The sequence below is a fragment of the Odontesthes bonariensis genome, chromosome 24 (assembly GCF_027942865.1).
Source record: "Odontesthes bonariensis isolate fOdoBon6 chromosome 24, fOdoBon6.hap1, whole genome shotgun sequence".
Lineage (NCBI taxonomy): Eukaryota > Metazoa > Chordata > Actinopteri > Atheriniformes > Atherinopsidae > Odontesthes > Odontesthes bonariensis.
Genome location: NC_134529.1, coordinates 10130326 through 10145237, shown reverse-complemented (window position 1 = coordinate 10145237; position 14912 = coordinate 10130326). Strand labels below are relative to the sequence as shown.

The following is a 14912-nucleotide window of genomic DNA, read 5'->3' as shown; positions in this document are numbered from 1 at the left end:
TAAGGTGTTTCAGTGGTGGACAAGAGGCTGAGTACAGGGTCAATCATTTTGTGACATGATGTGCAAACAGTTACCTCATCTTGAATGTGAACTAGTCAAATGAATAAAAGTGAAATGAAATAAAAAAATATTGAATTTAACACAAAGGGAAATATATACAAAGGACATGATTGTGGATTTTAAGATGGCCACAAATAAGCCAAAAACAATTTCTATCCTGTGAGAAGAGATGTTGTAAGCTACAAATATCTGGATGTTTACCTGGACATCAGGCTAGACTGGAAATGCAACACTGAGGCTGCCTACATAAAGGGAGAGAGCCGAGTCTACTTCTTATAGAAGCTTTGGTTAGTCAATGTTTGCAGCACAATGATTATCTTCTATAAGTGTGCTATGAAAAGTACAATCTGCCTGACAGCTATCTGTTGCGGCGGCAGCATCAGTGCCATTTACTCAAAATTAGTAGACAAACTGATATAAAAAAGGTTGGCTCTGTGTTGGGGACTCCTCAGAAGCACTTGAAGCTGATTGGGAAAAGAAGAATGTTGCAGAAGTTGTGAAACATAATGGTCAACACTGCACAATATCTACACTGCACAGTGATCAACAGTGTCTTCAGTCAGAGGCTTCGTGGGGTCCAGGAGGTCACTCTTATACAGAGCAACAACCTTTTTACAGTAATCTTCTGTGCTAAGAGAGGGGAGAGCGGATGGAATTATTCACATGTCTCCTTCCAATTCAGTTCAGAGCTGGTACTGTTACATAAGTGTTTCTAAAGACATGATTAAGAGACCAAAAAGGGATTTGATACAACATTTTCTCCTGTAAAAATGACCAACGGCGTAAAATTGGACAGTCCTGGATGTTGCTCACCTGTAGCGGCCTTCTCAGACTCTTTAGCACAATAAATACTATATCCTTTAGGAATAGTCTAAACGTCTGCCTGCCCCAGATTTTAGATATTGAAATTTGTCAACTTGTACACTTTACATCTGATAGACACTTGGTACTTACCTCTCACAGCATATCCATCCTTGACTGAAGCAGGGAAGGGTGGCAGGTTGTCTTTGGCATAAACGTCCTGGGCCAGGACTCGACCCATCCCATCTGCGGGAGAAGAAGAACATGGTTGAGAGGAAGAGGAGCTGCGCAGGTCTTGGTGGGGGGGAAAGTGACAGCTTGAGAGAGGCAAATGCAGAGAGGGTGAGATGGTGCGCCTGATTCGGATGAAGATACAGAGAGACGTGCGGTTGAGGTGTGTGTCTTTAAAAGAGAGATATAATGTGACACCACACATCAGGATTGATCTGCTTTATCCAATTCACCACCTGACCAGCACTTCCAGACTCATCACCTTTTTCATTTTCATTAACAGCCTTTTAAGAAGATTTTGTAACTGCTTCCACTAGCCTGACTTTCTGATGAAACAACAGCTCAGAAAGAGTGAAGAAAACAAAAAAAACAGAAAAACTCAGAGGAAGAGTGGGTACAGGGGGAAAAATATACATGTCCACACATTCACCCACACAATCACATAAGAAGACACCCATGCTCATGTTCAGAAATGACAGTTTTTTTTTAAGTCAACAGCACCTCATTTGAGATGTATTTTTCTTCTTCCATGCTACCATTTAAACAGCATGCTGTTTAGAACACATGTAGAGACGGAGTTGTGAATCAGAATAGGACAGAGATGATTTTCATCTTTTATAGTATGTCCTGTTTTTTTAAAGGGTTAAAAGCAGAGAGCAACCAATCATTCAGATAAGTGAATGGGAATTAAAAGAATAATTTGAATTTTGAGAAAAGAAGGAAGCAAATATCTGTATTCCTTTAAACTGTTTTAACTACTTAGCTAATAAAATGAATTATTAACCTGTCAAGAATTATTTATAATTGTTTAAGTATTCAAACACAAAAAAAAATCTAGAAAAAAAAAGAGTTAGGCAATATTGTTGTTCAAGAATGTATGTAGTATTATGGTATGATACTAAAAAGAGAGCAGATACTAACAATATGCAAACCCAACAAACAGTATGCGACTCACACACACAGAGACTGCTCTGAATCCAGCAGGGGAGCTGCTCTAGCTGTTTTCTGTCTAAATATTTAATCTCTCCAGTGCCCACCCTTCCTCTCCTCCTTACCCCACTGTCCTCCACTCAGCAGTGCACATGCAAATCCTGCAGCTGAATCCCCTCTTCAAGAACATGAAACATCACTTTACACCTGCAAGAAAGAAAGCGACCTCTTCTCCCATCATTGATCACGGGGTCATGTGTGCTGTTGGCCACTACTGCCCCCTGGTACTCATCGCCCACTGCTTTTTTTTTTTTTTTTTTTTCAGAGATGCGTGAGTGGTTCACCCTCCGGCGCTCAGCTTGATTCTGCGTCACGGTCAACTACACTTTGGTCGCTTTGCCAGGAGGCTGACAAGATGTTCAGGTACTAAACCTCTTTTTCTGTGCAAGTTTGGATCTGTGCATGTGTGTTTAGAAATGCAAACGTTGAATACAATTAACTCATGCCAGTATCTTAATTTCACGAAATCCAAATGTGAATAAACAAGTAGAAAACCAAAATCTAATTAGCAACATGCTTACATTATCATATCAGAAACTAGAAATGGATATGAATAAAAATTGCTTTGTTGTTGTTATTCTATTTTCCGTTTTTTACCACTAGTAGGCAGCAAATCAGACTGAACATAACTTTACAATGTTCCCACCACTAAAGTTACATTACTGGCTGCCTTAAGCCTTTATGTAATGGCAAATATCAGCTAAACACATGAATAAAGAAATCTACTGTATATAATTAAACAGTTCCAGTCAAAATTTTGTGTCAAAGGCAGTGTTTATCTCATTGTCAAGTCAAGTCAGGTCAAGTCAAGTCAATTCTATTTGTATAGCACATTTTATGTACAAAACAATTCAAAGTGCTTTACATAAAATAAAAGTATTGCAGCGGGGAGTGAAAGAAGCATTAAAATACATAAAATAATACAAAGAGAAAGAAATTATATAATTAAAATGAAATTAAAATTATTCAAAACAAGCAACAGTCTAGAGAAATTAAAAGATACCGTGCAGATTTCATGCATAGACACATGAGAACAGAAATGTTTTTAACCTGGATTTAAAAATGTCTACATTTGGTGAAAGTTTAATCTCCACTGGCAGTTTGTTCCACTTGTTTGCAGCATAACAGCTAAATGCTGCTTCTCCATGTTTAGTCTGGACTCTGGACTGGACCAGCTGACCTGAGTCCTTGGATCTAAGAGCTCTGCTGGCTTTATATTCTCTGAACATATCACAGATGTATTTTGGGCCTAAACCGTTCTGGGATTTGTAAACCATCAGCAGGCTTTTAAAATCTATTCTGTGACTGACTGGAAGCCAGAGTAAAGATTTGAAAACTGGTGTGATGTGTTCAGATCTCTTAGTCTGGGTTAAAACTCCAGCAGCAGCGTTCTGGATGAGCTGCAGATGTTTAATGCTCTTTTTGGGAAGTCCAGTTAAAAGAGCATTACAGTAATCGAGTCTACTGGAGATGAATGCATGGATGAGTTTCTCCTGGTCTTTTTGGGAGAGGAAACCTTTAATTCTGTTGATGTTTCTGAGATGGTAAAAAGCTGCCTTGGTGACAGCTTTGATGTGGCTGCTGAAAGTCAGATCTGAGTCTGTCAACACTCCGAGGTTACGAACTTGGTCAGTGATTGTAAGGTCCCGAGTCTCAAGATATTTACCAACGCTCACCCTCTTCTCTTTGCTACCAAACAGAATGATCTCAGTTTTGTCTTCATTTAATTGTAGAAAATTCTCTCTCATCCAGGTGTTTATTTTCTCCAGACACTGACACAGTACGTCTGTTGGGCTGCAGTTGTCTAGTGACAGAGACACAAAGTTGTGTATCGTCTGCATAACTGTGATAATTGATGTTAAAGTTCTGCAATATCTGACCCAAAGGGAGCATATACAAGTTAAACAGAAGAGGTCCAAGAATTGACCCCTGGGGGCCTCCACAAGTCATGGCCACTTGCTCAGATTCATAGACATGTTTTGATTTTGAATTTGAGGACCTATTATTAAATCAGTCACTTCATTGTTGACAGAGCTTTCTAGTATTCTCATCACTATTCTATAATAGTGAGGATACTTGTTACTTGTGGCGATTCTGAGAATACGGTTCCCCAGATCTGCTTCTATTCTATATTCTGTCTCAAGGTAGCACAATAAGCAATCTAATGGCCGAAAAACAAAGCTGCATTCACTTGCATATCAACAGGGATGATTAATAAACCAAAGATGTGGCAAAGAGAGCTCCCTCTAAACTCCCTTAAATGTATTAAGAAAACCTGAAATGATCTGGCATCACACTAAACACGTGACATTTTATCTAAAAGAACAAATGGCTTGAGTGAACAAACTGTGGGATCTGCTTATCTTTTGCCAAAATATAATATGAAAATATAATCTATATATTCTAAGTATACTCTCTATTCTATTGTAAAACTGGTTTGTCAAGAACATATTTGAGTACATAAAATGTGAGTGTAGTGGCTCACAAACATACACATACTGAGAAATGGATGTTGTGCTATTAAAGTCAATGGCAACATTATATAACAGTAAAATATTCTTAAATTAGCCTAGATATATTTGGCACTATTGAATAAACTGTAACAATGTATGCCTTGACATTTTGACTTGTCATGAACAGGAGAGAGAAGAACAACTAACAGCTAACTAAATCAGCACTGAAGATTTCATGTTTCATGCATTGGTGCCAAGATGGACTTTATAGGCCGCTCCAGGTTGTCCATAAAACGCTGCGTCATTTAAAAACAAAGGGCAACTGCAATATGCAGAAATATGCAGTGCTCTCCTTGCCGTTGCTTCCGGCCATGCTTTTAACATGATCAGATCAAGTTGCCATGACGACTGAGTCCTGCTGAACTGTTTGGCCCCCTCATTGCTGCTCGTAGCTATATTTAGGAGAAGTTTGTTTGTTATGTATGTGCCCTTGCAGTCAAGATAATTTGTTTCTGTGTGATTGACATCGTGCCTGCGGGCAAAGACTGCTGATTCAGTGAGGTGTCCAGTTGTTGTCAGCACATGCTGCAACACTGATCTGGAAGGTGTAATACTGTACCTCAATATCCCAGCATCCTTAGGAGCTGATGTCAGCAAACATATTGTGAAGGTGAACTGGAGATTTCTGTGGTAGTTTGAAAACTTAAATGGGACCTCCTCACCTCTGTAGTTGATGATCTCGGTGCCTAGGACGGCAGTCATCTCCAGCACAGTGATGAAGGCCTTGTCCATGGAGGTTAAGGGGAAAGGGGACATGCGGTGCCTCCGGGCCACCTTGGTGATGTCCACTGCACTGTGACCTGTGAAGATGAGTGACTTTACATACAGTACACCAGCATGAAATGGGTGCCACAAAAATCAAAGGATATTCTAAACACACATTAAGTGAATCTAGTATATTTAAGGTAGACCTCTGATATGTGTGTAATTGCTCCCTGTGTCAAATATATGATAAAACTTGGATACAAACATACAAACCAGCGGTTGTCTTTCAGGTCAGTTCAATCATTGTTTAGCATTATAATTCTCTATTTAGACACTTTGAAACCTGAGGGGGAACTGAAAGAGGGGGATGCAGCAGAAACAGAACTCTGCTGGGATTCAGTCTCATGATAGGAGGAATCAATGTGGCTCCAAATGCAAGGAGCTGCATCTCTCAAACATCTCCAGAGACTAAAACCGGATTTTTTTTTCCTTTAGCATTTTGTCCAACAGAAAACTATTTTAAACCGATCTGTACATGGTGGATTAACAGCTATGGCGGCAAAAGTCGCATTCCATATCAGTTGCGCATGGAATGCACAGATGGAAATTAACGGTGCTATAAATAAACACACACGTTATCACACTAATATAGGACGACTGGATTAAAAGGATTTATTATATTTGCATGCAGGTATATATGTGCAAGAACACATTTTGAATGCCATGAAAAGGGACTGGCAAGACACACAGTCCTGTTGGTTTTTGGAACGCAGCTGGATGAGGGAGGTGCTTGATTGCAGCTGTGTTGGTCTAATAATACCTCTCTAATAATTCCAGAGGTGAAAGGAATAAAGCAAGGTGTAACTAATGTGTAATCTGCTTTCTTTCCTTCTGTCTTTATCTCTTTCTGCCTCCTTTTCCCTCTCCTTCTGCCTCACAGCAAAGAATAGGCGCCATGCTTTGATTTCACTTGACCCAATTTCCTTCCTTTAAACATACACTTATGCTTCCACAGCATATTCTGATGCTTAACATAAGGCTTAACAATCTCTGGCAAAATATCAAGTACACACACAGACATCCAAACATAACACAGCAGCCACACACAGGCAAACACATAAATCAAGCTCACATTGTCACATCAAATGTACATTTAAAATCTATTCATGTGTTTGGGAGCAGACTCTGTGGCACACAGACTTGGCACACAGAGAAGAGGAAAGTTAGCACTTACTCGATCTTAGGATATTTTCTTTGCTGCTGCATCGTGACTGCACCTGGAGATGGAGAGAGTGATTGGGAGAGGCAGACACAGGGCAAAAGGAGAGGAAAAGAAAGCAGACGTAGTGGTAATTTAAGATAAACTGAGCTGCTCTTTTGAGATGGTGGAGATGATGAGCAGTTTATACAACAGTTAGAAGCACTGGCAAGAGCTGTGTCACACTACACTGTGCACTTTGTCCTGCAGTTAGGAGATGGCTACATCTCCTGCTTTACATGATGATCACCTACTCTACAGTACATCATTACATCACAGGTGAGAAATGCACCGTTATGTCACACTATCATAACATGAAAGTGCTTAAAAGACTATATGGACAAAGGCAACAACATACAGAGTGACAATATTGTATCACAAGGTCATAACAGATGCATTAACTGCACTACGGTGTAACATCAAATGTAGTTGAAATGTGGTGTTGAGTATAGATAGTGGCTGTTCAGATGTGGTGCAGCATAGTAAGAATTTTCTGGAAATCGCTGATTCTGTGTGGTAGCTTCTTGTAATCTATGGCAAGGTGGGGAGGAGAGCAGAGTAGGTTGAAACTAAGCTGAGTTTCCCAAAAACAAGGCAATGGAATAATGCACAAATACACACAAATCGCTGTTGTGTTTGTAACAAATGTGTTTGCCAATTAAATGGACCACACCTGTATATTTACGATCACATTTCCCATAAACTCATTTCCTTAGGTAAAACTTAGCGGTAGATGTAGTTGAACGCTGCCATTAAATGCTGTATCCAAATTCCACAGAACAAACTGTGCACCTACTTTTTGCATTAGTTTACAAGACATGCTGTTAAGAGCACATTTTTTGGATCCTGGCCAAGTCTCGTTCGGCAAGAGGATTCTTCTGCTCAAAGTTACCATTTGTAGGATTTATTGACATTTGATGGCTAATTTGGAGATTGCAACCAACTAAGTACCCACCTCTGAACTCTCACCTTTGAAGCACATGGGAAAAGCTACAGTGGCTGCCAATGAAGTAATAAAAACGGCCCTCCTAAAGCCAGTATTGGATTTTGCTTTCTAGTACACTCTAGAAAGGAGGGAATGCAACATAGCAGAGGACCCACACTTTCTGTGACATTTAAAGGCAAAAATGCAACAAATCCTATTTTCAGGTAATTCTACATTGTTACATATCATATCACATATCTGACAATAGATTCAGCAGCTCTTATTATGTATACTGTGTTTTTTTTTGTTATTTTTTACTTCTTTCCTTTAATGTGTAGTACAGCTTTCAGTGCATGTAAACGGTATGCAAAGCCCGAAGTCCACACCAAAGGGAGTCCAGGCTTTATTTTTTTCAAATTTACATTTGAATAATACCGGACACATTATAAACAAAGAATACTCTATGCACTGTTTGAATATTTTTGACAAGGGGGCCATAAAGAGACAGGAGCTGAAACAAAGGATTTCAAACAGAAGTTAAGAGGTAGTGCAGCAATGTGCCTCAGAAAAAAAAAGTTCTTTGAAGATTATAGCATATACAGTAACACTATTTTAGTATATGCCCAAAGTAAGATTATGAACCAGTAAATGAGCATAATATGTTTTTTTTTAAAAATCCCGAGCACTGGAACTTCTTCAGGGTTTTTTTTTTTCTGCATTGCTGCAAAGTGCTTGGGCAAAAGGAATTATCGAGTTTCTCTCTATTTACAGTGCCCTGGGATGTTTCCCGTGTCTATTCATCTTTGCTTTTAGCTTTCCTCTATCAGTCCTTTTATAATGACATAAAAAGATCACAAAACACCTCAAACTGGTTCCACGTGACAAATCAGGGTAGGTTTATGATTTTCACTACAAGGCATACAATTATCGGCATAACAATTATCAACCAATCACACTGAGATAACACCAGCACTGAGACAAAAGCAACTTTTGTTTGCCAAGATGCTGTTTTACTACAAATTTATATTTGTATTTACATTTGTGAGCACCGTCTCCATTTTTTTGTGCAAAGTTTGGTGGGACAGCATTGTTCACTTAGCCCGGCAACACCCGACAAATGTACTAATGTGAATTTAGTCTTTAACCTATCAAGTTATTTATTTAATTTTATACTTCTAAGGGGCAACATCAAAGAGCGTTGGCCATGAGGTTATGAGACACGTGTCTCGACAGCTCCCCTCTATGCATTCCATACATAGTTTGAACAAAGCACATGTTTATTTACAGCTCAGGTTAAATAATTTGGAATTTGGACACAGTTCTAGACACAATTTTGAACATATTGGAGGAAGAGTAATTTCATTCTGTTTCAAACACATCAAATCACATTTTACAGAGAAAGCTTTCCAATTAAATCTAACTATGCACATAATCAAGTACAATGTAGAAGATTAGCAGCAAATGAAAGGGAGAAAAAAAGTGCTATGCAGCAAGTACATCTACAGATTCATGGATGCACAAGTGGTCCATCTCCCCACTTCCTCACACTGTTATACAGTAATGGAATCCATGTTAAACAAGCAAAACATTGATGTGGGATGTCTCCTTATAAAGAAGATGTTTTGCTATGTTTTTGGGAAGCTCAGTCACTGGAAATAATAAATAGGGGAAGGGGAATCACAGGATGTAGTTTGTTAGGCTATAAGTTTGGCACAGAATTAGTGTATGGCTACAATTTATACACTTACAGAACTGCAGGCCCAGTGAAAAATATGTCATTTTGTCAAGATAGATCTGATTACTTGTCTGTCCATCTACTCTCATAATAGATGTGTCAATTCAAACAAGTCATTGCCTTGTTTACAGTCATTATCTGTCTGCTCCATCTGTCCTTTACTCCCTCTGGGCTCTTTAAATCCTCCCTTCCATCTCAGTTGTGTCTGTGACCTGTACTTACACAAGTTGTAGTTGGTGTGTGGTGTATGGAGAACCAAAACACCCATGGTGAAGGTGGAGGTCTCTCTACTCACCCACCCACCTCTTTCTCTCTCCTCCCCTCCCACGTGACCTAGGCTAAAACTCTAACACCACTGGACACTAAACAGCCAAGGTAAGAGAGTGGATAATGGGTGGTGGGTCTGGGTGGATGGGATGTTAAGCAGACATAGGAAAGGAGACTTGATAGACAGGAAGTGTGAGAATAAGTATGACATGGTCCCACAGCCCGGAAAGAAAGAAAGAAACAAAAACAGGAAGCACGTACTAGACAGACTCCACTAAACTACAGAGCTGAGACATAGCAGAGAGGAGGTAAAACAAGAAGAAAATAACAAAAACAATAAAAACCATTAGAGAGGCCTAGGTGGCATCTATTTAACAGACATCCAGCACACCAGACAGAGCTACTGAAAGCAGAGCATATTAACCAGAGAGACAGAAACAGAGACAGACAGGCAGATGGAGGAAGAGTACAGATGAAGAGAGCAAGTGAACAACAATAGACAGAAAAGTATGTGTGGGAGATGGTTAGAGTAAGAATCCTGACAGACCGAACAGAGAAACAGCAGGACAAAGAGTGACAAGAGGTAACGACAGACAGATTTAGAACAAGAAACAGACGAGTGGCAGCAGACGGAGATAGAGAGACATGTGAGTGAGAGCCAGAGAGGAAGCTAGGCAAGCGAGGAGGAAGAGGGAGGGCACAGAGCGGGGCATTTGTTTTGCGCGCTCCTCTAAGGAGGGTGAGGAAAGGGCAGGGGAAAGGGAGGAAGGGGTGAGGGGATAGAGGGGGGTCGGGATAGTTACTCGAGAGCTGAAGTTCCTCCTGCGATCATCTTTAAGCCCCTCCAACCTACACTGGAGCTAGTGGAGATAAAGCATCGAATCACAGGCATCAGTGCATCTGTCCCAGCAACCACAACACCACAGACAGACAAACAAACAGACAGACGGAAGGACAAACAGACAGACGGGCATCCACTACGACAAGCAACCCTAAGAGGGGTAGCAATAAGAGATCTCAGAGAGAGAGAATAAAGAAGAGAGCCAAAAGGAAATGACGCTTTCAGGTGGACGAATGCAGGTCCTTCAGTGGCTGATGCACAACACTTTGTTGCATTTTGACTTTGACAACTAGGCTTCCTTCAAAGAAAAAAAAAAGAAAATGTTGTACTATTTTGATTATTCCCTTGTATCTAATTTAAGTTTTCAAAGTTGTTAAATATAAGTTTTTGTATTGTCTCTGTTGTGTTTAATGCTTTTTTTTGTCTTCTGTATGTACAGCATGTCTTCTGTTGTGTTATATATATTGTTTTGTGTTCATTTTCCCCTTGAATGGACGATGAAATCAAATTGAGATTATGTGATCTCGTTAGCTACACTCGTCAAAATATTACTCGTTCACTTTAAATACGACTTAATATGAATACAAGACGCATTACAAACCCAACTGTGCTTAAGTTAAAGTGCTTATGTTAATTTTGATCATTTTGCCAAATTCATATAAGACCTGCATTTCATGGATTAGAAATGGCTCAACACTCTAAATACACAGGTTTATGCTACTAAGCTGACACGCAGCTAAATATTCAATGTTTTGGGCTTTTCCTTTTGTTAACTGGAGAAGTATCTGGCTGATACAGCTTGGGACCACCATAGTTACCTATCTCACTACTTTCCCTCAAGGAATTACAACAAGATAATGACGATGAGAAAAGAATTGTTTATGGCAAATGCCTTAAGATTCAGTGCCTCGTATTTTTCTGACCTGGACTACTTTTTTCCTTACATGTCTGATTTATCTGCCTTAATATAGAAATGTTTCAATTTCAATGTATGTTGGCCTCGATCCCACATCAAACAAAGGGCCATGATTGAAAGTGCAGGGTTTAGCTGTGCATGATGGCTTTGTGCCTTATTAAATTAAATACTTTGGAATGACCGCTTGTAGGGGAGGTACTTTACAGGATGTCATTATAAACCATATTGACGGGTATGAACAAATTATTCTTATGACTGTCTCAGTCAGAGGACTTGTTGGACATACAGCTGGAAAGCTGAGATTCTTCTCTTTTGATTGAAAATACAAGACTAAGCTTAAGGCCACACAGAAATAAAGCCTACTAATAATCCACTGATCAATATTATCTCATCAAAAATGTTATTTATTTATTTATTTTTTATTGACATGGGTCCAAACAAATTAGTTCCATCATACTAACATAAATTGCTGTAACATGACATTCAAATTAGTCAGTAGCTGTGCCGGAATTTTGATGCTACTTTTTAAAGACTATTCATGTAGATTCTCATCATGGTAATCCTAAAAGCTTCAATAAAGGTTCTTGAAGTCCAGTTGCCTTTATTCAATCTCTTACGGTGCGTTCAGACCGGAATTTTTCGCGCGATTATTACATACATTACATACAAAGTCAATGCAAAGACGCGAATAGACGCGGATTCGAGCCGGCGGCGCGAATGACGGTTTTGAGGCGGCTCGAATGAGGCGAATAAGGCGAATACTGCCGCACGAATGACAAGACGCGAATTCGCGCGAGTTCAGAAAATCCAACTTTGCTGAAATATTCGCGTCACGACAGCCTATCAGCGTCGAGATTCTGGACGACAGTGACATGGAGACAGATGGGCAGGCGCTCCGCAGCTGAAATGGAGTCGTGTCTGGGTCAGTGACATCATCCGGAGGTGCACTCAGCTCGGAGAATTTCACCGCCTTCTCCAGGATTTGCGTCTGGATGACGGCTGCTTCCAGCGGTATTTCAGGCTCACCAGGACCCAGTTTGATGACCTGCTCGGGAGGATCGGTGCCGTGATCTCTCGGCAGGACACCAACTACAGGTGTCACTGACCCAGACACGACGGCGTGTGCGTTTCCGACGAATCTCGGACTGCCACAGCAGGTACAAGGACGCGATGGTACTTATATCAGCCATGGTTGATGAGAGAATGAAATGGATAGCCCCTTGAGCGAAAATTCGCTCGTTGTTTACTCGCGCGAATAAGGCGAGTAAATTCAACTACACCCGCGGCAAAACTCGCGTGAGTAACGCGGTGCGGTGTGTCCGGTCTGAACGCACCGTTAGGACTTTGACAGAATTTTTTCCTGATACCAGAAGAGCAAGAGAACATTCTTGTGTTAACTCTCTGCTTGCATGGAGTCCCATCAGATTGGTAAGTGGTCCCAAAATGAGTTGAGGGACACCCAGTGACACATTCTGTTTAGATTGCCAAACAATTGTGGACTAAAACGCCTTGGACCACCTCCAAATGTGTCCTGAGTGAATCTGAGTGTGTACTCCATCCATCCTGGCGTATTTAGCACTGTCTTGTTGAGATCAAATTACCCAGGACTCATGTTAACACCAAATGTAAACAGGCCCTGTCACTCTCTCGGGGCTCTGACACTCCATCTTTAATCCAAATGTATACTGTAGTTGGAGTTGGGCTCAAAGCTTTGAATGTTACAATGGTATTTACCCTTGCATACCCTGAATGTACTGTAATGTTTACCAGCCCTATCAACAATCATAAGCTATCTTGTCTCATTATGCCTTTTGGCCAGGGGGACTTTTGTTGTTCGCCATTGGGACATTTTGGAAGCAAGACTGACTCCCACACAGCATCCATCTCTTTGTATCACACACAAACACAGCAGGAGTGTCTGATAAAAATCATCTACATTAGTTGCTTGTTCGCACATGCACAAGACAACTGGAAATACTGTGGAATGGCACCTGATTACAACACAAAGGAGAAGGGACATGATGCAAAAAGTACGCTGCAGATAAAGCCGTGTATTGTTTCCAGCACATTTGAGGATGGTGGATGAATCTCTCTACTCGTCTAAGATGACTGGCAATCTAATCTGCGTTGATACCTACACTAAATGTGTGTGCGTATATTTGCAATATTGAAATGAAAGCAATAAACAGGCAAGCAATAAATAAAGTAAGAAGCAGCAACTCTTAATAGCGCGCACACTCACTTGCAGTGAATTCTTCAAAGGACTACCTGTTGTATAGCTTTGTATCCACTCAATCTGAGATTTACTGGAATCACATGCAGCCACTCCAGAAAATGTAAAAAATTTCAGAGGTGTAAGGCATATATGAAAGCTTCAGTAGTACATCCATGGTCAAAACATCTGAATTTTGCTCACGATTTCAAAAAATGTCCTCATCTTTCTCTCATGATCCTGCTCAGTTGGTGTGATTGCAGTCTTTCACTTCTTGTTTGTCATGTAAAAAGCTTTGAATTAATAATTAGTGACTGGACAGTGTCGTGAAAGATATTTCAAAACGCGTGTGTTCACTGGACTGCGTTTATGCTTTTCGAAGCTAACAGAACAATTTATCTAAAAAAAAAAAAAAAAAGCTGTTTTTATCCTCCCTTTCTGTTTTTAATTTGTCTATTTTTTTCACAAATGTATGTATATGTAATTTACACAATGCTCTTTTAAAACCTTTTTCAGTGGATATCTGTCATTGCCGCAATATATCAGCCTCATATATACAGCCCATATTTACTGAGAGAGTGAAAGGTATGATTAAATAAAAAAATGAATGAATAAAAAAAAGAGAAAAAAGTGGGGATTAAGGGTGCTCAGTACAGCTACAGCAAGTCACAGATCAAACTTGCACACATTGAAAAGCACAAATGAAAACCAACAATCCACAGCTAGGACATTTTTGTACAAGGCGTGCCTTGCTTTAAAACAGTGGACACCTAAAATTCAAAGAAGTTACATGATTGAACAATTACATCAGAATCTCACTGCCTTGCTGGTCTCTCTAACACACACCACAATAATCATAATTTTTCTATTTCCTAACCCAGTTTCACATACACCTTTTTGGTATTCAATCATCATCTGTCCTACGGCTAGGGTTAAAGCAGTAAATATACAGTCACCATGAACTAGAATGCAACTAAAAACCTTGATACAATGTGGAGTGATGACACCAACACTGACAGGTGAAAAAACAAGATCTCAGTACTGCAAAAATAGCTTATCAGAGAAGATCATACCGTCAGAGAGCCATGGGGAAAGACAGTTTGCAAATAGAGATGAACACAGTGGAGGAGCTACAGAGGAATGTGTTGGAAAGTGATGAAAATACGTGGAAAATGAGTGCAGAAGCAGATTGGGATTTTTTGGGACATTTTAAGGGGGAAGCAAAAAAGGCAGGATGTCAAACATTTTCATGATTGTTTCTAATCTACCCTCAGCTGCAATTCCCCCTTACTACTGAGAGACTGGCTGTGAGTGATGAGTAAGGGCTTGTATAAGGAATGCAAATGTTAACAGGCACTCATCATACACACAAACAAAAAAGCCTGAAAACTAAGGAAATTAAGGAAAAACAATAAATTAAATTAAATTAGAAATAGTGTCACCAAAAGCTATATTTAT

At 39.9% G+C, this 14912-nt stretch overlaps 1 protein-coding gene across 2 annotated transcripts in view; it reads right to left on the bottom strand.

Annotated features, from left to right (window-relative positions):
- Nucleotides 1-14912, bottom strand: part of gphnb (gephyrin b) — a 107979-nt gene that overhangs the window by 9966 nt on the left and 83101 nt on the right. For both annotated transcript variants that reach the window (XM_075458832.1, XM_075458833.1), the window contains exons 11-14: nucleotides 10289-10345; nucleotides 6535-6577; nucleotides 5258-5395; nucleotides 1015-1107 (exon numbers count right to left, since the gene is read on the bottom strand). In XM_075458832.1, the coding sequence (XP_075314947.1) occupies nucleotides 1015-1107; nucleotides 5258-5395; nucleotides 6535-6577; nucleotides 10289-10345 (331 nt within the window). The remainder of the gene's footprint in view (nucleotides 1-1014; nucleotides 1108-5257; nucleotides 5396-6534; nucleotides 6578-10288; nucleotides 10346-14912) is intronic.